Source organism: Meleagris gallopavo, chromosome 1, assembly GCF_000146605.3.
Source record: "Meleagris gallopavo isolate NT-WF06-2002-E0010 breed Aviagen turkey brand Nicholas breeding stock chromosome 1, Turkey_5.1, whole genome shotgun sequence".
Lineage (NCBI taxonomy): Eukaryota > Metazoa > Chordata > Aves > Galliformes > Phasianidae > Meleagris > Meleagris gallopavo.
In genome coordinates, this window is record NC_015011.2 from 42,988,340 (window position 1) to 43,014,196 (window position 25,857).

Below are 25,857 nucleotides of genomic sequence, written 5' to 3' on the forward strand. Positions count from 1 at the left end.
CATAAAAAGAAAGACTTCATCTTTTTTTTTTTAATTATTTTTTGGTGATGAACTTTTGCGATTTTGGCATTCACTATAATTTTTACATAATGTGACAGTGAGCAAACCCTATTAAACTTACCTAATGTTTGAATCTTACGCTGAGAGGTAGTTCAAATGAAATATTATGTAATGGGGGATGGTGGGGTTTTATGACTCTTTTTTTGTTATTTTTTCTTCTTTTCTTACAAAAGTGACAAATCCTATACAAGCAGCATTTTGGACACATAAATATAAAAAGTTCTGGTATTTGCTAACTCAGCGAGACGTTCTCCTAAACACCCCTCTTGTGCCAGGAATCAAGGCTCAGCGTGATACAACAGAGCACTTTGCCATAAAGCCAACAGCAGGAGCCTGGGCCTGCCACTGCCGGCCTGACATCTAACAATGAGCCCTGCTCCAAGCCCTCTTTACCCAAAAAAGGCAGAAAACAGATTTAGTTAGTTAGTTAGTTAGTTGAGGTCATAGGGGGATGCAAGGTTGGAAAACGTAACTACCAGGCTTCTACTTTCATCGTAACACTGATCCAAGTGTGTTAGTGGGGCTTCAGTAATCTTCAATTGATCTGATACTCCTGTATCTGCTGCACAGCAGTCCATAGTATGTGGCACGCTACAGACCGAAGGCAGAGTTTATGACACTAACTAGTACCTATTTGTTATTGTGATCATAAGACGCATCTAATGCTCTCTCTAAAGATGCAAAGCTCTTCGTTCAGTGCCCTTAAACAATAAAAAAATAAAAAGTGAAAAACTGAGTTTCTGTGGAGGGATTTCATTATCCAATTATTGCTGGTTTTGCAAAGTACACCATTTACTGCTTTTCGAGAGGGGCTGTGGTTAGACAGTAATTTCAGACTTATCCTAGAAGAGACAGTGAGGTCAATGCTTCATAAATGAATTGAACAACTGGCAAAAACCTTGAAAATATATAAAATTCACGTATTCTCATTTTATAATCTTAAAATGAAGTTCTACAAAGACAACGTGTGCGTGACTACATGAATTTTCTTGTTACATGTGCTCTCAGATGATCTTGCTTTTGGTACACAGTAATTATGAGTGCAATTCTCCTTACATAGCAAGGGGCCAAATGTAATACAGTGAAAAGTCCAGCTGAAGATAAACCTTCTGTCCATTGATTACAGCTAACAGATGCAATGCCAACAACGCCATTCCACTTACCCCAGATTATATTCAGTTAGACAGCAAAAGTGCATAGTGCAAATGACAGTGTTATTTCCTAGTCCCACAAGAATGCGTGTGGAAAGGTGGTACCCTGGAGGAGTAATTTATCAGTTTTCGCATTCTTAAACTTCTGTGTCATCCCTCCTGGCAGAGTTTATGCTCTGAACTTCAGCTCCAGCAGTTTTCTGTCTGACACTGAGTATTGATCATAAATTTTTAAGTTTTGCAAAAAAACATTTGCTACAACTTTCCATTTAACTGGCATTTAACAATCCAGAATAATACTTGAATTTTCCAGGTCTCCTCTTCAGGAATGTCACTTTTCTTACCTCTAGTATCTGAGGTTCAATTATTCTTGCTAATGTAATACAAACACAGCAAGGTTACTTTGTGCTCCCAAACACCTCTTCCTCCACTAAGAAAAGCTCCCTAGTGAAGATTCACAAATAATCCTGATGGTTCCAAAACCAACAAAAATATTAATTGCTCTTGTGAGCCTAGTGCTCCACACTCTACAACAACTTGGTTACTTGACACCTTTCAAAAACAGAGGAAAAAAAATGCACTTTAAGCTAAAACACTGCTGGAAGCAGCAGTGAAATTTCCCTTCGTCTCCTCATCTGCAGACAGCAAGTTTTCCTACTGTGACTCTGCCTTATTTTCTTTGTTAAATCGTTGTAGAAAGGTCACTGGAGGGAAGGAATACATAGGGAGAAGAAACAACAGTGAAGCATATCCACCTAAGATCAAAAGCCTGCCATTGAGCCCCACAGCGCATCCTGCCTCCACAGGGACTGCAGTGTAGAAATATGAAGTATGTATTGCTGACATGAGGCTGGAATAAAAACAGTATGATTTGGTATTTTAGAGGCAACAACCCAAGGGATCATGGCTGTTCGATTAGGAAGAGATACAATGTCTTTTAAAAGCTAAAAGAACCTTTCCCCATCCTTAACACCACCATCCTTTATACTTTTTCAGTTGCTTCCATAGATTGCCTCAGCCCATGCAGCAGCTGGTGTTTCACATTCTGCTCCCACCAAAGATTCTGAATGTCCTCTCTGAGGAGGCTTAATCCACAGTTTTAGGAAAAAAAATACCCACAGCTCACTGTCACATTCCTGATGCCATAGTAATAGCTGGTAACCAAAGGCAGCTTGAGGATCCCACATACCTACTTCTGCAAGCATATATTTTACCATTTTTTCCCTCTGCATCTTGCTCCATTACAGCCTCTCCTCAGTGAATAAGAGCAATGAGGTTCATGCTAAAGGCTAAAGCAAATCACTCCATGTCCTCTGGTTCCCATGTTCTAGTTTCTTCTGCCTACTTTTTTTTTCTTCTGTTTTTGTAGTCAGAAAAATCAGTGCACTCAACTACTTTGTCCAGAGTCCTTTAACTCTGTGTGGTGAAACTTGCCAGTCTTTTTACTAGGCTTTTCCCTATTATTTCTCTTTTAAAACAGTGCAACAACAATAACAAAAAAAGCATATTCCTACTGAAAACACACCCATCACAGTAACAGAACCTATGAGCAGATTTATAAATCCAGAGCTTTTCAACTTCCAGTTTTCCTTACAATAATAATAATCCTCATAGGTCATTTTCCCAAGCTTGAGCGCAGATTCCAACCTGAAAGCCAGGCTGACAGCGTTATATGGTCCATCAATTCGTCAGTGATTACAGATCTGCACTTAGCAAAAGCATAGGAGCATAAGATTTAGCATGAAGACACAAATGTACTCCAGTGAAAAGCTGTAGAACTCCTGACTTTGCTGTAAACTCAGTCCTCGAGCATGCAGGCTTCTGCCTCACTGTTCCTCCTGATTTTAACAATTCATTTTTCTGCAAATATGTATTTGAAAAACATTTATGTCCCCTCAAAAAGTCATTGGTCATCAAAAAGCAACCAAAAATCAAAAAGAAACAGCTGGTTTCACCCTGAAGATGGGGAACTCCACATCAAGAGTTATCCTGTGGTCAACCAAACACACTGCTTCAGCTGCCAGCTGAGTGAGGTGACTTCTTTAAACAAAAGCATTGCAAAAGGTTAAATCAAGAACAACTCTATTAGAACTTCTACCATTTTCTCCTTTCTGTAGAGCCATCTCTTCAGGTTTCAAACATCCCCATACAAAAATAAAATATCTGAACACAAGTGAGTCTTTTAACCACTTCCCCTGCTCCCCTGAGAGATTTCCATCTTCATCTATGACATACATTTTGTCCTTCATGCAGTCGTGGGAGGCTTCAGCCTTCACTCTTAAAATCCCTTCTGTTTAATCTTTTTGCCCTTTGCCCTGAAAGCAGTACCAGGCTCCATCTGTTTCACTACCAGACCTATACTAGAGCAAGACTCCAATCTCTTTACCATTGCCAGATTTCTGAAGTCACCTGTCAGACAAAGAAAGGCTTGAAAGCAAACATTCTGGATTCCCTCAGTTAATAAATAAATAGAAGAAATTACCAGAGGCAAAATTCTGCTCTTACTTCCTATTCAAACAATTCTTATTTTGAGCAGTTGCAACGACAAGGAGATGTAGCAAGTCCAGAAGATCTGTTCATACAGAGTCATTGCAGCAGCAGCTTCTTTCAAGCAAGCAACTCTCAAATTCAAACTAGAAAACTTAGTAAGTATTTCATGTTATCATGCTTTTATTCCAAGCCCTTCTATAGTTGCGAGAACCAGTTAAATAACTCAGCTGGCTTTTGGGAAATAATAAAACTTGTTGAGAAAGAATCCTTGAGGATGCAAATTCAGAACTAGGTAACTACATAAGAAACATAGATCACTACTGGGGAAGAGGGATTAAGAAGTCTTTTCATTTCAGAGTCAGGACTGGAGATTTTTCACAAAATTCTCTTCTTCATTCACATACAGACCTGTCAGTACATAAAAGTAAACAAACCTACCTAAAGATGGCTAACTGTCCACCACTGTAACAGAATTTGTTTCTTTACCTTAGGAGGCAAGGAGTAGCGGAACTGAGGACATATTCCTTATCTCCAAATAGCCAGCACAGACAGAGAATGGCTTGGGTTGTAAGGAATTTATTAGAGTATTCAAGACAAAGGGGCTCTAAGTATCAGAAGAGATGACCTTAGCTCAGAAGAAATAATATTAATAGTTTTGAGGCCAAACACCAGATACTTATTTCAAAGAGAGGCACAGTTAGACACAGGCAGGAAACAAACACAAGCGTAGAGAAAAACACAAGAAAAAGATTTGGAATTTACATAAACGCATCAGGAACCTCCATTGCTAGTACAGAAAAGTAAAATCTGAACAAACAAAGGGTGGTAAGACACCAGAAGAGACTGCCCAGAGAAGCTGTGGCTACTCCATTGGTGGGAATGTTCAAAGTCAGGTCAGATGGGACTCTGAGCAACCTGATTTAGTGTCCATTGCAAGGGGGTTGGAGTAGTTATCTTTAAAGGCCCCTTTCAACCCAAGCAATTCAATGAATCTATGATCTAAATCTGTATATATCTACCTGCTTATTTAGAGCTGTTTGGCTTAAAGCTAAGCCAGCAGCAGGAGATTTGCATCATCATTCTAAGCAGAGTAAATTATAGAACTAGCATACAATTTAAGAACCCTCAGCAACAGAAGACAGATGGAACAATGGAAAAATGAGGTCTGTTAGGAGTACCAGCTTTTTCCACCAAAGGTGAAGGAAGAGACAGGAGTAAAGTTCAGCTTAACTGCAGAACCCTCTGAAGAGAGTTTTCCTTAGTAGGATTCCTAGTGTGGAATTTCAGGACATGCCTCAGAACCACAAGGACTTCCTGGATCTTCCAAGTATGGGCATGGTGACAAATGGACTACAGGCTACTATCTGCACTCTCTGTTTTTTAAAACCTGCATATAAAGGGTTTCTGAAATATTAAAATCAATTCATCAACTATGTAAAAGTGAAATCAGTCCATGTGGGAGAGCTTCATGTAATGTTCCTACAATGCCCACTAAACTTGGCCTCATCATTTGTTCACGCATACACACGCAAACTATGAGTACAGTATGCATAAAGATATTCCAGTATCCAAGTTCTGTAGTTGGGTAAGAACTCAGGTGCTGACACTACAAATTCTAAGTGGGCAAATAAAACTGAGAGTTGATTCCAGCCATTTAACCCTCACTGTGGAGTTCAAGCTTTAAAGAGAAAAGTCCAAAAACCAGAGAGAAAGAAAACAAAACCACACGGGGTTATAAAGACCATCAGATACACAATTAAATGCAACAACGAGTTATGCTATTACAGCAACATTTGATACACAAAATCCTCACAAGTTTTTGCATCTTCCTTTTCCTTTGAAGGAAAGAAGAATAAACTGCAGTATCACATAAATGCATTTTCTCTTGAAAAAAAAAAATAAAGATAAAAAAATACATTGTTACTCCTCTGTTTAAACTTTATTTACAAATAACTGGGTATTTCTAATCTAGACATAGAAGCTCTTTCCAGGATAGACGGCAATAAGCTTGGGTGATCTGAGCCCATATCTCACAAAAAATACAATAGTTTTACTTGGTATCAATAAACATTTTAAAATATACTAAATTTTGCCAAGTGTTACAATCATTGTCCAAACTGAGTAGTAGTCTGAGTGCTGAATGAAGTGCATTAACAGAAATAATAAATTTTAGTGTAACATTTCTTTGTCACTCACACCAGTTATCCTTGCAAGTCATTAAAGCAAGTATCACAGACTCGGACAGGCTTCTTAGAAGAAGGAGTTAAGGCATTCTTTGCTGAGCACTCAGCACAAAAGATATTTCCACACTGTCTACAGTGATGCTGTGAAAGAGAAAACAAACATATATTGTGAATACTGATTACAATTCTATGGACATAGATCATTAAGAGACATCATTGTCACGTCAACTCAACTCTCTCATGTCTCAGAAGTTTGAATTTTTAAATAGTAGTTACACAGCACCCTGAGCTTCTATCTACATAGAAGAGCACAGGATAAATCCTTTCTAAAGGATATAAGAGTAAAATCATTAGAAGTGCTGCTTCACTGAGTGTTGTCTATGCTAGTTTCAGAACTGAAGTGGTTGCAACTAATTCTCCTTATTAATTTCTCCTCTTGAACTTTTTTTGGTTGCATAAAACATGTTCTTCCTTCCTGCTTTCACATTAGGGATGCACCCTTGAATAAAACAATCCAGCAGCCTTTATTCAAAGACTACCCAAAAGACATGACAACACGTAACACAGAACAGGGAGAACCACCTAACAAGAAGACAGGAAGCACTGCAAAATAAACCTCATGAATATCCCTCAACTACTTCACTGCCAAGTCACTTGATGGAGAATATAATGATAATCTCTGGACGAAGAGCAGACCCCAACAGTGAAGGGGTGCTAACACCTTACCTGACTACAGTTGTTTCACAGACCTAAAGCACAGACAGTTGCTTGTTCTGTTCTGTGTCTAGCTACTGCTTACAAAAGATACAGACACAAAGCTCAGGTTAATGTCTCATATTTTCACACACATCCAGTTTCAACAAATTCACCTTACTTTTTCCACTTGTAAATCCAGTCCAGAATGGTTATAAGAAAGTTTACTGTAATTATTTGCATAACAGTATAATTTTGCTTGCTTGAAATCTTTAATGCTATTTATAAATTAATGTTTTTAAAATGGCAAGTATGAACTCAGTAAGCCCCACAGACATTACCTTTAGTATTTAAGGCACCATAAGCAGAACCTGTATTCTGAGACATCTCAAATATCACAACACTTTTAAAGCCATTTTCTAAAGTGTACCACATGTAAAATAGCTTGAAAGCAACAGAAAAAAGGAAGTCCTCACAGAAACACAGGAAAAAACACACTCACCCTTCTCACTGTCACTGAAAAGCCTTTTCCACAGGCCATACAATTCTGTACCTCATTGTCTTCTGCCCATTTCCTGTTGAGAGCTTGGGTGTGTTTGATCTATTTAAATTTACAAAAATAATAAAAATCAAAATGCGTATCTAATTACTCCTGATTTTCTCAATTTCATTGCATATACTATGCAATAAAAACACCAGCTCTGCCATAGCACTGACAGCTCATGTTTTCTCCAAAATAAAACTCTGAGCAGAGTTAACCTGCAGAAAGCAGTACCGTTCTTGTGCACCACAGGAACACCTTAATCACTGTGGTAAAGTAACCCACCATGAATGTGATGCAACTTCGTTTCTCACAAGCCCCACAGACAGAATCAACAGGTTTAATTGCTTAAAATCAAATTATACCTGTAATGACTGGTTTTCTCGGCCTAGCTCCTGCATTGCAGCAGTAGTGTTGTCCAGCTTTTTCTTCATTTCTACAAGTTTGGATTGAAGCTTTTCAATTTCTCCCTCACTTTTTATACACCTAAGGATAAACAGTGAATAGTCAGTTCAAAGCATATAAGGAGATGTACTCTGCCTCCTGTAAGCAGGTTCTCGTGATCGAGAAGAGTAGCCAGTCTTGTAAAATCCATCTGAAAATTTACTCGCTGTGAAAAGTTCTTGGATGCCTTGGCTGCAAAAATATTCTGTTATAACAACCAATTTCAGATTATCTGGCATTGCTCCCAGATATCTGGGGCTTACTTATTAATACCTGGGGCTATTCCCAGCACCAGAGACTGTACTGAATGCAGCCCATTAATCAGCATCCTCCGATAAACATCACTGTGCTATAGGACACTCTCACAAAACATCTGTAGTAGATCAGCTCAGACAACAGAGGAGAAAAGTAACCTTTTCTTTTAGTAAGGCCACTTCCCATCAGCTAAAATGCAGCTAATTGCTGAAAGCTAGATTTTAAAATGTGTTTTGCTACTAAGCTATAAAAGGGTAACTGGATGAGCTCAGCATAGTGTGAACTGTCAAAGAAAAAGAATCTGATTTGAACTGATCCCATTTGTTTTCCCAAAGCCTACTGCTCAAAAGCCAATCAACAAGCTTGACAGGAGAGATAAAAGTTTTCCATTCTGCCTTCACCAAACATCTCAGGAAATAGATGGAAAAGTTTCCAGTCTTGCAGATGTTGCAACCCTTGTAATCTCTGCTTTCAGATAACTCCTGCTGCCTTGCAGGCCTCCTGCTGTCTGAAGGAAAGCAGCTCTGCTTGCATAGTTCTTAATAAATGCACTAAAGAGATTAAAAAATAACTGGAGAAATGAAGATTTTAACTTTTCAAGAGGAAGATAATGACTAGTGTTAATCATAGAAAGTCTGTCTAAGCCAATTACATGTTCAGTCTTCTAACATGAGCAGCAGAAATACCTAGAAATCTGAGCAAATTCTGTGTTATAGGAGGTACTAAGGATCTGGGTCTAGCTATCAAGATTACTAGTGCATCTGTTCTAATTCATTCAAAACAGAGGAGCCTCAGAGTGAAGGAAAAGGGGAGGTTTCTTAGTTAAAAGAGGCTCGTTCTTGCCAGCCTTTGTGAGGGTCACACAACAGATGAGATAAGAAGCCACAACCTTCACACCTCAAAGTTCAGAGGCACCCGATAGGTTTAGAAGGCTCCTGAGGATTGGCATAAATCTTTAAGCACAGGCACAAATATGGTACTCTGGTGAAGTAAGGATCTGATAAGCCTGCTTGATTTCCTGCAATATAATCACCCTGTCAAATACAGAGTCGTTTTTTTCACAGCAACATTTGCTGTGCTCTGGTAGGAACAGCAGAAGGTTTCACTCTCAAAAACCACAGCCAACAGCCCAGGTATGAGCAGCAACTTAAATGCAGAATCCTGAATCAACTGAAAGAAGCTTTGGTATAAGGCTAACCATTTCCTAAATTACACTTCCACATCATCATGACCCCTCTCCTTACCTCTCTAGCAATGCTCTTCTCTCATCCTGATTATTCTGCACAGTTGCTTCTAAGACAGCAATGTCCCCACGTAAATCATCTGCCTGTTTCTCCAGTTCGCTAACCCGTCTCTGACTGCTTTGCCACTCTTTCTTCATGGTAGCCAGGTTTTCATTGAGAGCTGTGACCTGCATGGTGAGCTTGGTCTCCTTCTCCTCGTGTTTCCGGTTTTCTTCTTCTTTCTCTTTCACCTCTGAGTGCTAAATAAGACACAAAAAACACGAAAAACAACCTTCCAACTATTTTTCCATATTCCTTACATTTCACTGTGACAAAAAAATCTTTACCATACTAGAATCATTACTTTTATCCAATGAAACTTATTTAAAAAGATTGTCACCTACTGCATTTTCCCACACTATTAAATGCCTCGAAGATCTCTGATCTTGTCATTTAAAAATTAATGTTATAACTCCCTGCTTCCTCTCTACTCCGAAACAATCCAAAGGCACGTTCACAAAACAGTCTTATAGTCTCTCCATACTAACCAGTTTGGCTTCAATTTCAGCACATTCTTTCTTCAGTTCCTCTTCTCTCTTTTTCAGCTGATCTTTGACAGCTTGTTGGTTTTTCTTCTCCTGTTCCAGAGTTGAATTCATATTATCTATTTTGCCCTGAAGCTCTAATTTCTGTTGAATCAGTAGCTGTTTCGCATCCTTGAGATTTGCCACCTCCTGTTAGGATGAAGAGCCCAAAGTCAGAGAGGCAACATTTGATATGCTGTTTACTTAAATTCAAAAGCAATAACTTCCAGTAAGAGCACAGCAGTATTTTTTCATTTTAGCACTGGAAAAAAAGGATGGTTTTATAGCACAAGCGTCAGTGATTTCCATGGTCAAAGATTTTAGGCTTACACATACATTAATAACACTCAATTATTTTAAATGAATTTAATGTATTTTTTTTTTTTCTACTAGGACAGCAGAAGCTGTGTTGGATTATTTTCTAAAATTCATTGAAAAGAAATGCCCTTTGTCATTTTCTAGAGTCAGATGTAAAATTTACTTCACATTGTTCTTTGGTTGTACTGATCACTTTAAAAGTGTAAGAATGACAAGGTAAAAACCCAACATAAACGGAAAAAAGCTGGTTTTCTTCACCTTAAATGTGAAAGTATATTCACTAAGTTTTAAGCAAGCATAATGATACATCTGGTTCTAAACATTAGTTTGTTTCTCTGTATTAAAAAATAAATAAATCTTGAAGTAGAATACATAGTTGAATTTATAGGAATTCTTTTTCTTAAAATTGCACAGCCAAGCACACAGATACTAATGGCTTAATAGAAATTGTCAGCTTTATTATGGAAATAAATCAAAATTTCCACCACAAGTTAAAATTCAATCCAAAGACAGCAAGAAAATATAACCTGAGGACAAGTGGGTGTCCTATAAAAAGTACATCTATACACTCCCTGGCAAGAGATGGAAAATAGAGTAAGGGACGATAAGAAACAATTTCTGTTTTAGTCTGACTCCTAGTATACAGATCAAGAGATAAACATGAAGCTGCCGTTGCTGTACACAATTATGTATAAGTTTTCTCTTTTAAAGCAGATTTCATGAAGTGATGACAATTACAATAAGCATTCTCCAAACCCAAGAAATTGCTGGGCATAGACTGATTGACAGTAACAAATCACAGATTTCTATCTAAACCAAAAAGACCACTTTTTAAACACTAGAGAACAAAAGAACATCTGAAATTTAACTTCAGACACCATGTTACTTCCATTATATTAGTATAGAGGTGGAGTCCCTATCCTTGTGCAGCAACTTAAATGCTGTATGTTTAACAGATGTTAATATAATTACTTACAGCATCACGTGGAAAGTACACCAATAGCCTTTGAGGAGTTCCATTTCTAAAGAGACTAGGATGTGTAGAACTTAGCAAGAAGTCAGCTTTTCTCAAGACTAAAAATTATTTATTTGATATCTCCAGGTTTTTACCCCTTAAACTGCTCATTTGATTGTCCTGATTTTGGAAAAGAGTTAGCCTTTAATGAGGCTCCTGACATTGCTTTTTTCTTCCAGTGTATGACTCTTCAAGAAAATTTAAAAACCACATCACATCAAGGGAGCTGGAAGCACTACCACACATACTTGAGAAGTATTAGATGTGCCTAGAATATCTGGGAAAATTAATATTCATTATACTTTTGGACATCTTTTCTGCACTTCAGCATAGTCAAGCAAGGGTATTCACACAATGAACCCACAGTGAACTGGAAAAAGAGGCAGGATGTGCACATTCTACCCATCCCTGAAACTAACACAAGTTTTGTGTCCACCTGGCCAAGAACAGCAGGCACCAGCGCTCCTGGATTATCACTAATCAAGTCTGCATTGCTCAGGAACCTCAGTGAAATCTGTGCTTTGGTTCCCTTACCTGTAATCTTACCATCTTTGTAAAGCCATTCCAGATAACATCTACTGAGTAGGCACATATTTCTTATCAGATAACCAACCATATGAAGACTCAGTTTGTCTCAATATACCTTCTCAAATTCTTGCTTGCAGATTCTAAGCTCTTCGCTCAGCTTGGCACTTTCTTTTTCAAGTCTATTCCTTATTTCCTGGAGCTCTGTTGTTTTACATTTTTCATTAGCTAAGTCTTTTTCTTTTAAAATCTTGAAGAGAAATAATAAATAAACAAAAAATATTAAAAAGGCACTAAAGAAGTGATTTCCAAATTCACTTAGAGAAAAAAAAAGTTTAGAACCCAAACCAATTGATTGCAAAAGCTCCAAGTAGGAGAACAATTGCCACATAACTGTATCTCTATCCACAATTAGTAGTGTAAACAATTAGCAGCATACTGTTTTAGGTTTAAAACTAATAATGTTTTCCTGCATGTCTAGCCACTTAGTTCAAATTAACAGCCTATTTTAGAGCAAATTCACTCCAACTGTCTGTTAGCAGTTTTTGCACCACAGATTCAGTAAAATCGCTGTTGCTATGCTCTGCAACAGTGCTATGCCCCCAAAATAACCCTTGTATAGAAATTCAGCAGGAATTAATGGAAAGGAGACAGCAGGGGAAGACTCTGAGTGTCTGTGTGAAGACTTCAAAAGACAGAGACATTTACCCTCTCATTCTGAAGATCCTGTAGCATTTTGGTCTTCTCGCCCAGTTGCTGCTCCTTCTTTGATGCATCCTGTTCCAGCGCTGACTTTGCTTTCTTCAGTTCCTGAATCTGCTGATTATTGCTGGCAATTCGGTTTCTGCTGGAAACTAATTCTTCTTGAGCAAGAGCCAGTTTTTCTTCTGTGGACTAATTACAAAAACAGCTCTGTAGATTACCCAGCAGGTACAAGACCTTCAGATACTTGACACTCATCTAATCATTTTCCACTGGGAAAAACTATCAACTACCATACAATGCTTCACTTCAAAGGTTGACAAAGTATAGCTACAGGAACCTCTAGGTCACAAGTTTACCCCTGGTAAAAAGAAACTACCCAGAAATGTTTCCATCAATAATACCTTACCATACATACTCTATAGTTTGCACCCTTCCACAGACAAAACACGAAAGCATATGAAAGTGCAAAGAAGGAAAGGTGATTGTTTGATGAAAAGAGAATGAGTTTGACTTTGTTTACACAAACTGAGTTTACTCTCAGGCTAAATCAACCACACTGTAACTCTAAGGCTGTTATTTAAGTGGCACTGAAGCCATAGCATGAAGTTTTCAGAAGTCATTCAGTATTCCTTTTTTCCAGTGCCTTACGGAAGCTAGCACTAACAAAGTCACGAATTTTTTTTAGAACCCTGAAGTGTAACGTACAACCTAAGAAGTGCTAATATTGGGACAAAATGCTTAATAGTATCAGCTTCATCAGCATTTCAAACCAAAATGCAATCTTCCATTCAAAATCTATTACAGACTGTAATTTTATTTGCTTATTTCTTATTCTGTACTCCCCATTACACAGAAAACAAATTTGGATGTCTCTCTATATTTCGGTCACAGAAACCCCAGCAACAACCTAAAACTTGCTCCCAAGACTCATTCTGTTCACTCACAGCAAAGTCAAACTTAGGAGCTCTTCTTAATTTACTACTGTCAAAGTGTTGTTTTGTTTTTGTTTTTTTTTATGCCTTTGGCTTAGGCATATGCTAGCTAACATGTAGAAGCATGTTCTTTCAAAAAGAAGCGATAAGAAAAAATTAAAAAAAAGCTCATCTTCTACACCACCAAAATCTAGCTACTTTCTGGAAATATCTGATGTGAAGATACAGTGTGAGGTGGGGAGATTTATTGTTAGTGAGCATTTATTACCTTTAGTGCACCACTAAGGATTTAAACTCTGTCACAATTACCTATTTTTGCTGATACTCTTCTTTCTAAATCCTAATTAAACTCCTTGTACTTATTGTTCCTTTTAAAAACCACTGAACTAAAACAACTTTGACTTAATTATACATCTGCTTTAGCAGCTCCCATCTTCATTTAAATACAAATTGATTTCTGATCTTTCCTAACCCTAATTTGCAGTATCTGAAGCATTTTGCTGGAAAAATCAGACTTAGTGATGGAACACTGCCAGCATTCAGCCTACTCTGCATGGTACTATACGCAAATGTTTGTGCAATTACTAGTCTGTAATATAAGGGAATCTAAATTTCAAGCACACTTAGCATACTATAGCTCCCATACAGCAAGTGACTTTTAATTGTGCTATGATTAGTAATAACGCTACTGAGCTTAACTGGGACACCATTTAATATAACTTTACCAGTCAATTCACCTTCTATTTATCTGTGCCTTTCTTTCTGCTTTGCTCAAAAATCCCTCACGGCACCCTTTGGAAACAAGCAGAGATCTGGCACACAGCTAACCATTCCAGTTATCTTGGCTCAGTTTCCATCAAGACTGTAGTTCAGCCTGATTCTTTTGGGCTGCTGAGGAGCTCACATCTTTAACATAAAATCACTTCTCACAACATCTGATGCTATTCACCTTCATTATTCAGTTTTGGCATTGTTTCCAGAAAACAACAGGTGTGCTCCCAACTTGTCACGAGATTGCTCTTTAGTAGGACAAAGAAAACAAAATGCTAGGAAAATGTACAGAATAGAAGAAGGCAATCTGTGTTTATTATTGTAAATAAAAACAGATGTCAGTTTGGCTGGTATAGCTAAGAAGTCATCTCAGCCTGATCTTGTACAACTTGGGCTGTACTGCAAGAACTAGCTGGGTCCCATGACCTGGATTCATTCCATCTAAGAGAGGTGCACAGATGAGCCAGTTTGGTCTGTGTGCCCCTCTCCTCCCTCCCTACCCAAAGAAGGGGCATGCAATTGCTCACTGATGTTAACCTAATGTTGCTTCATGTCTTCAGCAGTAGGATTAGACTGACTGTAGGCAACGTAGTCTCCTGACTCACAGACCTGAGGTTTGGCACCATAGATACTCTCCCAGAACATCCATTGAAGATACACAGACAGCGATGCCAATGTTGGAGGCAAAGAAACATTCTTCTGAGAACACAGAAGAAACCAGGATCGACTACAGAAAGCACTGATGCCAAGACTGAGGAAGATTTGGCAGAGTTCAGGAGAGAACACAAATAAAGTATGTTTGCACTAACTCAAAACGAAGGAAGAAGTACTAGTTATGCATTTGCATTAACTCTTGTAAAATAGGCATTTCCAGAAAAGAAAATAGAATCCCATTAATATATATATAAATAAATATATATATATAAATAAAGTATAAATAGTAATATATAAAAAAACTATAGCTTTTACAAGCACTGTAATCATGCCCAATTTCTTTTTCCAGAGACAAAAACACGAGTTTATTTACTGCTATCAAAGATGCCTTTTTTAAACTAAACTAAATTTGCAGCACACAGTATTCGTAACATCATTCATTTTAGAATTTCCTACATTTCTCACTTTCTCTCTGTGAGTCTAACAGCTCCAAAGTTTGCATCTGTCTAAAACTACATAAACTATTTTCTTTCAATCAGAAACCGCAGTTTTAAGGGGTTGTTCCTCATTCTGTGCCGACAGCACTCCAGCTAGACAGCTGTATGGAAGCTGCACTCCTGCAGTGCTACATCCCCAGCTGCAAAGCTTCACATGAGCATTTCCTACTTTCTGCCACAGGGTAGCCGGGCAGCTCTCAGCCACCAGCCTGCACTGACATGACAGCCACAAGCCAGCAGATGGTGCTCAGTGTACAGCCAGCTACCGCCATCCCCTCCCTGGAACCCAGCTCGCATCACCTGTTGTGCTTAACAGCCTTTTTTCATCTATCCTCACACCCAAGAATTCTGGCCTCACCAATAGCATGATGCTACACGAATTCGGAATATTTAAGCTTTGACTTCTAGGTTTTTTTAAACTAAAGTAATGCTGGCATTTTCCAAAACATCCAAGCCATGCCTGGGCTGGGCAACACTGGGCTTCAAACCATGCTGACTAAATATAGCTGTGCACGGAGCTCACATCTCTGTCAAAAATCCTGCATAAGTCACCTGAAGTTACCTCATAAACAAATTTTAAAAGCTTCAGCTACTGCCTACTAACAACATCAAGTCCATTCTGAACCCTAGGCCTCCTATCAGCATCCATTCTAAACTACCCAGAAATTCCTAGGTGTGGCTCAGATCTTAACTAAGCAAATCCTCTAAGTCTAAACAAATCACAGATAACTGATATGGAACCAGACTATGAAATTCTGTCATATGGTTCTTCTGACTTGAGTGATATTTACATATTCAGCTCTCAAAACAAACCTTCCTGAACACTTCCTTCTTTGTGGTCTTTTAAGACAAGTTGTCACTACTACTGTCATTTAATACTGCAGTGAGACAGCACAGCCGCAATTAAGCGTGTATTCCCATCATCCTTTTTCCTCTTCTAAATTTTACAGCAAAAAAAAAAAACAAAAGCAGTGCCAAGAAAACCATACTAGCCCTAATTATTATGCATAAATGCACAAATAACCAAGCAAACAGCCTCCAAAGTGGTACATAACCTCCGTGCTGAGGACACCAACCTTCCTGAGCTCTCTAGGTTTCACAGATATTCCACATGATACATTAAGTTACCTGGCTGCTCACATTAACAACCTTACTTTCCTGTTGCTAGACACCTCACTTATGTACTACAAGCATTGCTAGTCACCCATTCCTGTCACCTTATTTTACCTTTTTGCACAGATCTTCCATTTCTCACTATCATACCGATTCAGATGTAGAAATACGTGCGGCATCTACTCTCCTACTTCGTATTTGCTGGAACTAGAGGTCATCAAGCTGGTTTAATAATACTTATTCAGAGCTATTTCTGCGATAAGCAATATTTAAATTAATTACACCAAAAAGATTTATTGAGCACATTTGATAAATTTACAGGACACTGCATTACTAAATCTATAGTGGGAAACAAACTCAGAAAGGAGGGTAGCATGCTACAGTCACTAACCCTAGGCATGTTTAAACCACCTTTGTTCATAAGCAGGCCAAAGCTCTTTATATGATTGCATAAAGATTCGAACAAGAAGCACTGAAAACAAAGTTTCTCTAACTTGCATGAAAACATGGCAGGTATTCTAATGCCACAGAGGAGAAGAATGATTAGGGGAATGATTCAATGACAGGTGCATAAAGGAGCTATTTCTCTTTTTGTTAAAGTAACCCCAAACCTGGAATTTGGCTAGGCCTCCATAGCTCACATGGAGCTATCCAGAATGGCTCCAAGGTCTTCAATATTATAAGGATGGGACTGAAACACCTGCACTGGGACAGATGAAAAGGAGCTATTCTATCTAAGCAGTCATCAAACACAAACAGAAGCCAGTATCTAAAATGGATGAGATGGCCAGTTCTGCAGAAGTGCTTACTGCTCTCCAAGAACTTCAGAAAAGCCTAAATGAACAGCGTCAGACACGGGCAATGAATCCCACTCAACTCTGCAAGTGAAAGGAGCCAAAGTCACACATCTCTGCAGCACAGCACGGCCTTACACTAACAAACACCTTTTTTAATGGCTCAATTCACAACAAGATCTTTTTGAAGGCATTAAACCCTAATACCTAATCAGGTAAATTCTGCTTCAGAATAGCAGAAATTTGAAGGACCACGTTTAGACATCTGCATTCCAGGCAGGTCCCTAAGCCTACTGTTTCTATTAGATTGACATCTCTGAAAGTCTACGATCAGCCAGGAAGAAGTGGAAGAGGCAAGAATACAGGAACAGATTAAAAACTAAAATTCTAGTCAGATTATCTAGAAGGCAGCAGTTACTCATGTTCTGTCAGCAACTTTGTTCTCATTAGCTATGCTATTTAAATTGGTTGAAAGCTACAAGAAAAATGACAAAACTTCTTAAAATAATAAAAAAAAAATCATCTTTCACTTTGCTCCCACAGCTCATATTGCCTTTGCACAAATGGAAAGGTAGATCAGGTAAACTAACAAATACTCGTGACTTGAAATAAATTTCACTGTGTTCTCTGGCCCACAAGAAGGGATTGAGCATCACTAAACTCTTTCTATAGAAAGGGACTTCTTTTCTTACCCCATACAGTTGTCACACTGTTTCTCCTTCAGAAAGGATACTCACAGATCTATTAAGTCACACATAGCATTAAAATGTCTCTAAGTACCTTAAGGTCTTGCCTGGTTGCCAACAGCTCAGACTCTTTCCCGTACAGGTCCAGCTGCAGCTTTTCCATGTTTTCCTTATTTTTTTCATGGGTCTTCTGTAAGTCTGCTAGTTTTCCTTTCTCTGCTTTAAGCTCCTGAGCTGACAAAATAGTCTGCTGTTGCAGTTTATTCTCCAGTTCTGCCTGAAACATAAGCGTAGAAAGTGCCAGTAAAAGTTACAGACTGTAACCTCAACCATTTCAATAAACCACACTTCTACTGCAAAACTAATTTTTTTTCCACTTACGAAATAGCAATTTAGTAATCTAATATTTACAGTTTTATAACAATGTTTTGTAACTAATTTAACAACAACACTTAATTCAAATCAGAAGATTAAGTTAAGCATAATAAGACCTAACATTGAAAATCTAAGTAATATTTTAAGTTCTACAGTTTCCATAGTCCGACTCACGCACAAGTTGGAACACGTAGCACAGGGCAGCCAAAGCTGGAGCAACATTTAACAGCACATGGCACGCAACACAACATTCTCTCATGTTGGAAGACATTTGAACTCCTTCCATTATGGTTTATGGGTTTCATACTGTCACTCAGTTAAATTCTTCTAGTATAATAAAAGAGTTAGTTGAAAACTGCCACGGACATTCCAAAACACTGCAGAGTTTGTCTAAACTGCTCTCGCAAAACTTTCTACTGCTTTACAGGAAAAGAGCAGCTCTTGTTTCATAGCATCTTCCTGAAGCAACATAAAAATATTCAATCTAGCCTTTTTTTTTTTTAACCAATGTATTGAAACTCAGCTCCTACAGAATCCATGTATTTCAGCATCGACTGTTGAAGACCTTGATTCCAAATCCTGACCTTATCCTTTCGAACAAGATTACAGTAAACAGCTGTTTATCACAAAGACATTGGCATAAAAGTTGCAGCATTTATCAGATAAACGTATATTAATTTTCTTAAAGGTGTATGAGACGCCAGCCTTACCTTTTCTAAAAGGGCAGTTTTTAATTCAGCTTGCAGCGTTTCACTATGCTTTTTCTTCTGCTCAAAAGATTCCTTTATTTCTCTCAGCTTTCCCTGAAGATGCTGCTCGCTGTTCTCTTTCTCTTTCAGAAGACCCTGAATTTCCAGTACTTGCGCTCGTGTTGAGTCAAGTTCTATTGACAATTGCTTAGAAATCTATATTCAAAAATATTAAATAACTGTATATAATTTTAATTTAAATCACTATTTGTACTTGTAACTGCCTATTGAACTGTGTGTTTAACAAATTGTACATTTCAAATTGCTAACAGACAAATTCACAAATGAAAAACCAGACAAAGCTGTTAAAGCTGAAGATATTGTCTCTGGCTCATCCAAAAGACTGCTACAAGTTGAGGAGTATCCCCTGGTTGTAACTTGAAAGGTTACAAAGCCTCTTCTACATCCCTCTATGCATCTGCTGCCTTGCTCTGTACCAGGCAATATCTTTCTCATGAGTCATTATACTTGTTCTTACATTTTTTAAATAATCTGCAGTTTATTTGTAGCAGAGTTTCCAAGGATGCACTGCTTCCTGTATACAGAACCAGACATCCCTCAGTGTCACTGCTACTAGCTCCTTCTTCAGAGCTGGATAATAAAGAACACTGACAACTAGATTTAGATCCTAAGAATATCTATACCACAAAGATAACCTCTTATTTTCAATCTCCCACCCTTAGGTCAGCTCTGGTCTTTTTTTCCCATTCAAAATTAAAAGCAAGTGGCTTTTTTCCAGCCAGCAGTAATCTGCACCCTCCTGCCAGCTGTAGCAGATACCAAACTCATCCTCCTGCACTTGCCACACAGCACTGCAGTGCTTCTGCCAGAACAAGAGGGGAGACAGAGCAGCAGCAGAAGACACAGAGGAAGGGTCTGTCTGTAAGCATTACACCTGCATATCCACAAACCCTCTTTCAGACAGCAAGAATCCAGCACAGTTCAAAACTTGCCCACTGCTCATTACGCTTTTCTGGTTCCTTTAAGGAAAAGGTGACAGTTTAGGTAAAGAAATTCATAAAAATGGACTTGGTCTTCAGCAAACTAGCTGAACTAAATGATTTTGTCTGAATGTTCATCTTTAAAAAAGTTTACTTGGTATGTAGCCATAGACATGTACTTGTATGTAGCCATAGACAATTATAAATTGCAAAATTCTGCAATTATTTTGCAAAAGCAAACAAATCCTCAAGAATAAATGAAAATTTCCTGTAAACCACACGTGGAACATATGGATTAGGCAACACAGTGATGCCTCAGTTGAAAACAGATCTAAGGATATAAAATAAACAATTCCATTGTTCACAGACCATAAGTTTGAAAGCAAATGAGACAGGGTAATAAAAAATAACTGCTTCTGTAATGAAGAAACTGCAGGGCCAAATTGGTATGCAGAGCACAGGTAAATAAGAGCAGAACCTGTATTTTAAAATACATCAAGGAATTTTTTAGTATTACCTAATTTTAAAGTCCCAAATGGGTTACAAGTTGAAAACTGCAACTTCTTTTTCCCTCAACAATCCCAGCATGAGAAACTGAAAATCAATCTTTTCAGTATGTTATTACTTTTTTCTTGACTTTTTTCACACTAAATAAGCAGACAACTTACCCCCTCCTTTTTTTCCAGTGAGTTTTTCAATTCATTCCTCTCTTTAGCTACAGACTCTGTCTGTACCTGGAGCTGCTGTTTTACTTCTTGGTAAGATTTTTCCTATAAAACAGAAGACACAAGCAAATATTTCTGGGAGCTTCTAAGACCAAATGCCAGGTATTTTCATATGAGCTACAAAAGCCTTTATAGAGAATATTTGTGGCTGTTTTTTTTTTCCAGTGAAAATGCTTTCCTCCTCAGTTGTGGACATTTTCAGTTAAAAATTCCAGTCACTAACAGTGAGAAATCTAAGCTGACCACTGCTGATAATACATACTTTAAGGCAGCTGTGTGCCAAAAAGATTTTCTGATTAGGAATAGTCTCCTTTGTGGAAGCTGCTATTGGCAGCCTTCTTATAGCAAGCAGTCATTTCTCTCTCAGGATTCAAAATTTCTTGATATTCTAAAACTCACAAGCAAATACGTTTGCAAGATTATTATGTGAACAACATTTTAAGTACTTAAGTCAGTGATGAGACTTCCAATGATTAGAAGCAGAATCTGTAAAATCTAAACTCAGGCGAAAATCCTTCAAGCTTTTAGGAAAAACAAATATTTAAATAGCAGTAACTAAAGCAAACAAAAAAGCTTATCTTAAAAAGGTGAAGAAGGAAAGGAAAAAGTGTTATTTTTAACTAGGAGCAGATTTATTTTTTAATAGAGTAGAATAAAAGTAGCTACATATGGGTTGTGGGAAATGGGGACATGCAAGATATTTGAACATTTATTGATACAGTCATCAGTTGTGTTTCCAACAAAGCAAAAGGAGGAAGAAAAAAAGGCATATTTTAAGGCTAGTAGGAGTCTATTCTTCTTACCATAGAACACTGTTTGGGTGAAGTATTTGTTACTATACTGCCATGTACTAGACTTCTCTGAAACTGAAATAATACATATACATGTGCTCATACATGTATATACTCTTAAGTTAGGCATCTCCCAAAACAACAGATGATGTTATTCTGGCTGCAGTATGCAGCTTTCTAGGATGTTCAGGCAAGTGCACAGGGAGGTTTTACATAAAAGGCTATGGAAATGAAACTAAAATGGCCTCTCTTCATTTTTCTTCAATACAGTGGCACTAATTAATTTCCATTCAGTCTGTTTTCTGTCAGAAACCTGTTTTAATATCAGACAATAAATACTTCAAACTTAACGTGTAATGAACAAAGCTACTAACCATTTCTGCTACAGCTGCTTTTCCTTTTTCTATTTCTTTTTCTAATTCTTCCTTCCTTTTTTTGAAGGATTCAGAATTTTTTGAGAGTTTCTCTTTGGTAGCTGTAAGGTCCTTTACCAAAGTATCCTTCTCTAATTTCACCTGTTGCAGCTCTGATGTTGCTGCTTGCATTTTACAGTCTAATTCCTTGAGTTGTTTACTTGTATCTTGACTTGATTTCTCAAGATTTTTTTTGAGGCTGGCATTTTCCTCCTCTCGCTTTGAGATTTGCTGTTTTGCTTGTTCAAGGGCCTCAGATTTCTTCTGTAAATCCAATTTAACACTAGACGTACTGCAAATACAAAACCAGAGAAAAATAAAAGATTTTTTAAGTTGTTCTTCACAGGTTCTTTGTATCACTAAACATCTCTATTTAAGAATATTAACTGTAGAACTAACTCAAAGAATTCCTTTTTATTTTAGAACGTGGGCGTTTTTTCTCTCTAGTGAAGACATATCAGCAACTCTATTTTGAGATGGATTTTTCCTTCCCCAAATACTGTGACCAGGAACTACTCCTTTGCTTATGCAAAAACCACAAATTAATCTTTGAAAGATACAGAGCTGTGGATACATCAAGATGGATCTTAGTGCTTCAGACTGTTCAGATATTTCACTGACAAGCACAGTGAATAAACTGAAATGCACTGAATCACAGCAGTGAGCGATTCACATGAGATGATGTGGCAGATGGAGTCTGCGTGGCAAGTAAAGTGCAAGAAAACAACTGGGACCTAACTCAGATCTCATAGCAGAGGGAATACATCACTTTGATCTATGATTTTATGAAATTACAGGAGGGAAGAACAAAATTTCAAGTGTACTCCAAACCACTCTAGATCTATGTCTGACTTCAAAAAGTACTACAACACAGGGAACACATACGCTTCTCTTTCTGCTTCAAGTTGTTTACTCAGCTCTGCTATCCGGAGGTCTAATTCTGTAGACTGCTGTCGCTGTTGCTGTAACTCCTGAAGAGCTTGTTCTTTGCTTGCTTTAGCATCAAGAACGTCAGCCTCAAGTTTCTGAAATAGAAAAATAGAAAAGTTAGAGCCATTGGAAAACAACCGATAAAACAAAAGTACTGTCATTCAGCAGTATTTACTGGAAAGTCCTTACTGTAGAAAGCAGTGACAATTCTCACACACTATCCATCTCTTTCATTAGTTGGCCACTTGCCCTTCGTTATCTAGTTCCTGCAACTCTTTCGGTCCCCTAAAAGTGAACTATTTTGGTAAAACATTCTGAAATGACCTTTAAATTAAATGCAAGCAGTTATTTTACTGCAAAGTAATAAATAAAAGATATGTTAAAAAAGCCATTATACAGTGCTTGGCTTTGGAGCTAGGTTCTCAGCTACCAAGAGTTTCAGCAGTTTCAAAGGACTACTGGTTTACATAGCCCCAACTCTGACATTCTTTGTAACAAAGACATGAACTACAGCTATAAAGAAATCCTGTGCTCATCTAAAAGAGGGTTTATTTTGTTTCATTTTTAGAAGGTATTTGTTTGTTTATATGGAATATAAACAGTACAGCAACCAGGTACTGCTTAGACTCTTCAACACGTTGGCTGTTTTATAGGCACTTCTGCTTTTATGCAGTCGTCACAATACAAAATCATCAAGTTCGTCTGAGAAAATTCCTGAGGATTTCTGTTGTTTGTTGTGTGTTTTTTTCCTCCTTTTAAATACCATGCATTCAACTGAAATAACACAAAGAATGGTGATGACATGAAGATTTTTACACACAATTGCATTCCTGTAGAAAGCATCAACAACCCTGCTCAATTTCACACTTCAGTTACCAGGGACCTCATCAAATCTTGTGCAAGTAAACAGTGTATTCCTCCTAAGCATTTGAGTCTATTGGTTACTTGTAAAACTTTGGCAGAAGTATCAAAAACACAAATGACAGCAGGTAGAAAAGCACATAAGATAGGAAAAGCACTCTCTAGACTGCTAATCTCCTTCAAAAAACAGACACATACCACCACAAAAAAATTCCGCACTGCTCCTAAGATCTCTCTATTATATGTTTTCATGTATTGCAATTTTGACTCTCAAGAATGTTTAACAAGAAACAACATTAAAATGTAAACTTCTAATTTTAAAACACTGAAGTATTAGGAGTAATTTAATTCATAATCAGGAGTAATTCATACCAATAATTGAAAACATCAGTATAGGAAAATGTTTAAAGGTTCTGTAAACTTAATGATGGGCAATGTAAGAGAAAAGCTAAGCCCAGGAATGGAATGCAAAATGCAAGATCAAACTGGCAGAAAAATATATAGAATTAAATTAAACCAAAAAGGTATTATTAACTTCTGCCAACCAATGCAAGACATTCCCTGGCACCGCTTCGAATGTGTATAAACCTGAAAACTCTAATTTCAGGAGGTAATCATGTTCCCTCTCACAGCACCTTCTAGGCATAGAGGTTGGTAGAAGCACACTAAAGGAAAGTGGCAGTTTAAGGGAACTTAGTGTGATATGCGAGCCCAGAAGAAGAGAATATGATTAAAGGGTATATCAGTGAACACTGGTGAGAAAGAAAACCTACAGAAGTCATATTTCATATAAATCCTTCCCTGTAATCTGAGCACAGCTTTTATCAAATATCACCAAGCAGCAGTGAACATCAGTCTCAGTAAGCTCAGACACTGTGTCCAATACAAACCTTAAGCTGTCCCTCTAGCTCTTCAGTTTTCTGTTCCAAATAAAGATGTTGCTCTTTGTAGTCTTTGAGATTGGCTTCCAACTGAGCGCAGTATTCCTGCTTGTCATTCAGCTTAGCCGTAACCTGATCCAACTGAACACTGACCTTATTTAACTCCTGAGGTAAAATAAAAATAAGAGGGTTGTTAGCTTCTAAATAGCTTCTAGAAATGAGTAATGTCCTTTGAATATATGCTTTGAGTGATCTAATATGTTAAAATTAAAAAGGAAAATGATGCTTCCTTTTTAATCTGAGAGGCAGGAAATTGAGATGGAAAAACACAAATTCTCTTTGTTAAATACATCCCTTACAAACTTTACAGGCTGTGAGCTAGAACTTAAAAAATGTGTTTGAAGTTATAAAGAGATGAGGAACTGTACGTCATAAATGCTCAAGATCCTGGAGTTAATACAGCAATAATTAGAATGTAACACTACAAAACCTTAGAGAAAACTCAATGTCTCCCAGGAACGAAGCACTGCCGAAGAGGAAAGCCTGCAGTATGGGAACAGTAAACTTTCCACACACCAAAGATCATTCCAGATCATTGGTTCAACACAAAACAATGTGATTTCCACAGGAGACACAAACATGTTTGGCTTGTAACCACTAAGATGACAGTTACACCCAAGCTCCTTACTCTCCAAGCAAGCTGATTTGTTTAATTATTAGTTAATTATATGTTTAATAAACAGTTCCAAAAAGACATTTTATGTTTATAGCTATAATTATATTCCCACCTAAAAATTGGTGCCCCTTAGGAAGTGCTGAATACTTCTCCTAAGATGACAACAGCATGGATTCTAATAACGCAAATATTTGAATCAGCACCTGGTGGAATGCTGTAGTTGGATTAATGCAAACTAAAATATGCAATTTTAACAACCCTAATGTCTTCTTGTCAGCTGGCATGCAGATACTTATTTCCGAATAAAGACTTTTGATTTTGAATTTATCTGAGTCTGTAATAAAAGTTAACAGTTTTCAATCAAATCTAGTGCATTACATAAACTTTTCATAGCATACAAGTTAGAACTGTACTCAAGTACCACAGCTTAGACCACAAACCATGGCTGAACATACAGCAAGGACTGGATTTCCAAGTTAAGTTCTTTACACTGCAAAATGCCCATATGGTCCAGATTACAGCAGAAAGAACAGAAAACACATCACATGGTTAAAAGATCCTACGTGATTATTTCCAAATGCATAGTCACATATTTATGTAGTTTGTAATCAGACTATTCTTAGGTTTGTAAGTAGATTTTTAGGTAACATAGGAACTTTATGTTTGCGTGTTGCTCATAACCTGTTGCTTGTCTTGCAGTGCATGCTGGGCAGTGTCCAGATGATTCTGAAGGTCTGCTCTTTGAGCAGCTTTTGATGCTTCAGCTGAAAGCAGCAATTCAGTTTTTGCTTTTACCTGAAAGACAAGTTGTACTTCATTACAGTATCTTTTATGAGTAACTTCATTAGCAGTTTTCATGTACTAATGGGGAAAAAAAAAAA

The 25,857-nt window shown here is 37.6% G+C and overlaps 1 protein-coding gene across 1 annotated transcript in view; it reads right to left on the reverse strand.

Moving 5' to 3' along the window:
* Positions 1-21: 21 nt before the first annotated feature.
* The window catches only part of EEA1 (early endosome antigen 1), a 65,050-nt gene continuing 39,214 nt past the window's right edge, over positions 22-25,857 (reverse strand). Inside the window, exons 15-28 of the mRNA XM_031553882.1 lie at positions 25,658-25,771; positions 24,310-24,465; positions 22,514-22,653; positions 21,590-21,920; positions 20,368-20,469; positions 18,720-18,914; positions 17,729-17,911; positions 12,191-12,376; positions 11,601-11,732; positions 9,589-9,774; positions 9,062-9,300; positions 7,484-7,604; positions 7,080-7,178; positions 22-6,025 (exon numbers count right to left, since the gene is read on the reverse strand). Of these exons, the coding sequence (XP_031409742.1) occupies positions 5,903-6,025; positions 7,080-7,178; positions 7,484-7,604; positions 9,062-9,300; positions 9,589-9,774; positions 11,601-11,732; positions 12,191-12,376; positions 17,729-17,911; positions 18,720-18,914; positions 20,368-20,469; positions 21,590-21,920; positions 22,514-22,653; positions 24,310-24,465; positions 25,658-25,771 (2,307 nt within the window). The 3' untranslated portion in view covers positions 22-5,902. The remainder of the gene's footprint in view (positions 6,026-7,079; positions 7,179-7,483; positions 7,605-9,061; positions 9,301-9,588; positions 9,775-11,600; positions 11,733-12,190; positions 12,377-17,728; positions 17,912-18,719; positions 18,915-20,367; positions 20,470-21,589; positions 21,921-22,513; positions 22,654-24,309; positions 24,466-25,657; positions 25,772-25,857) is intronic.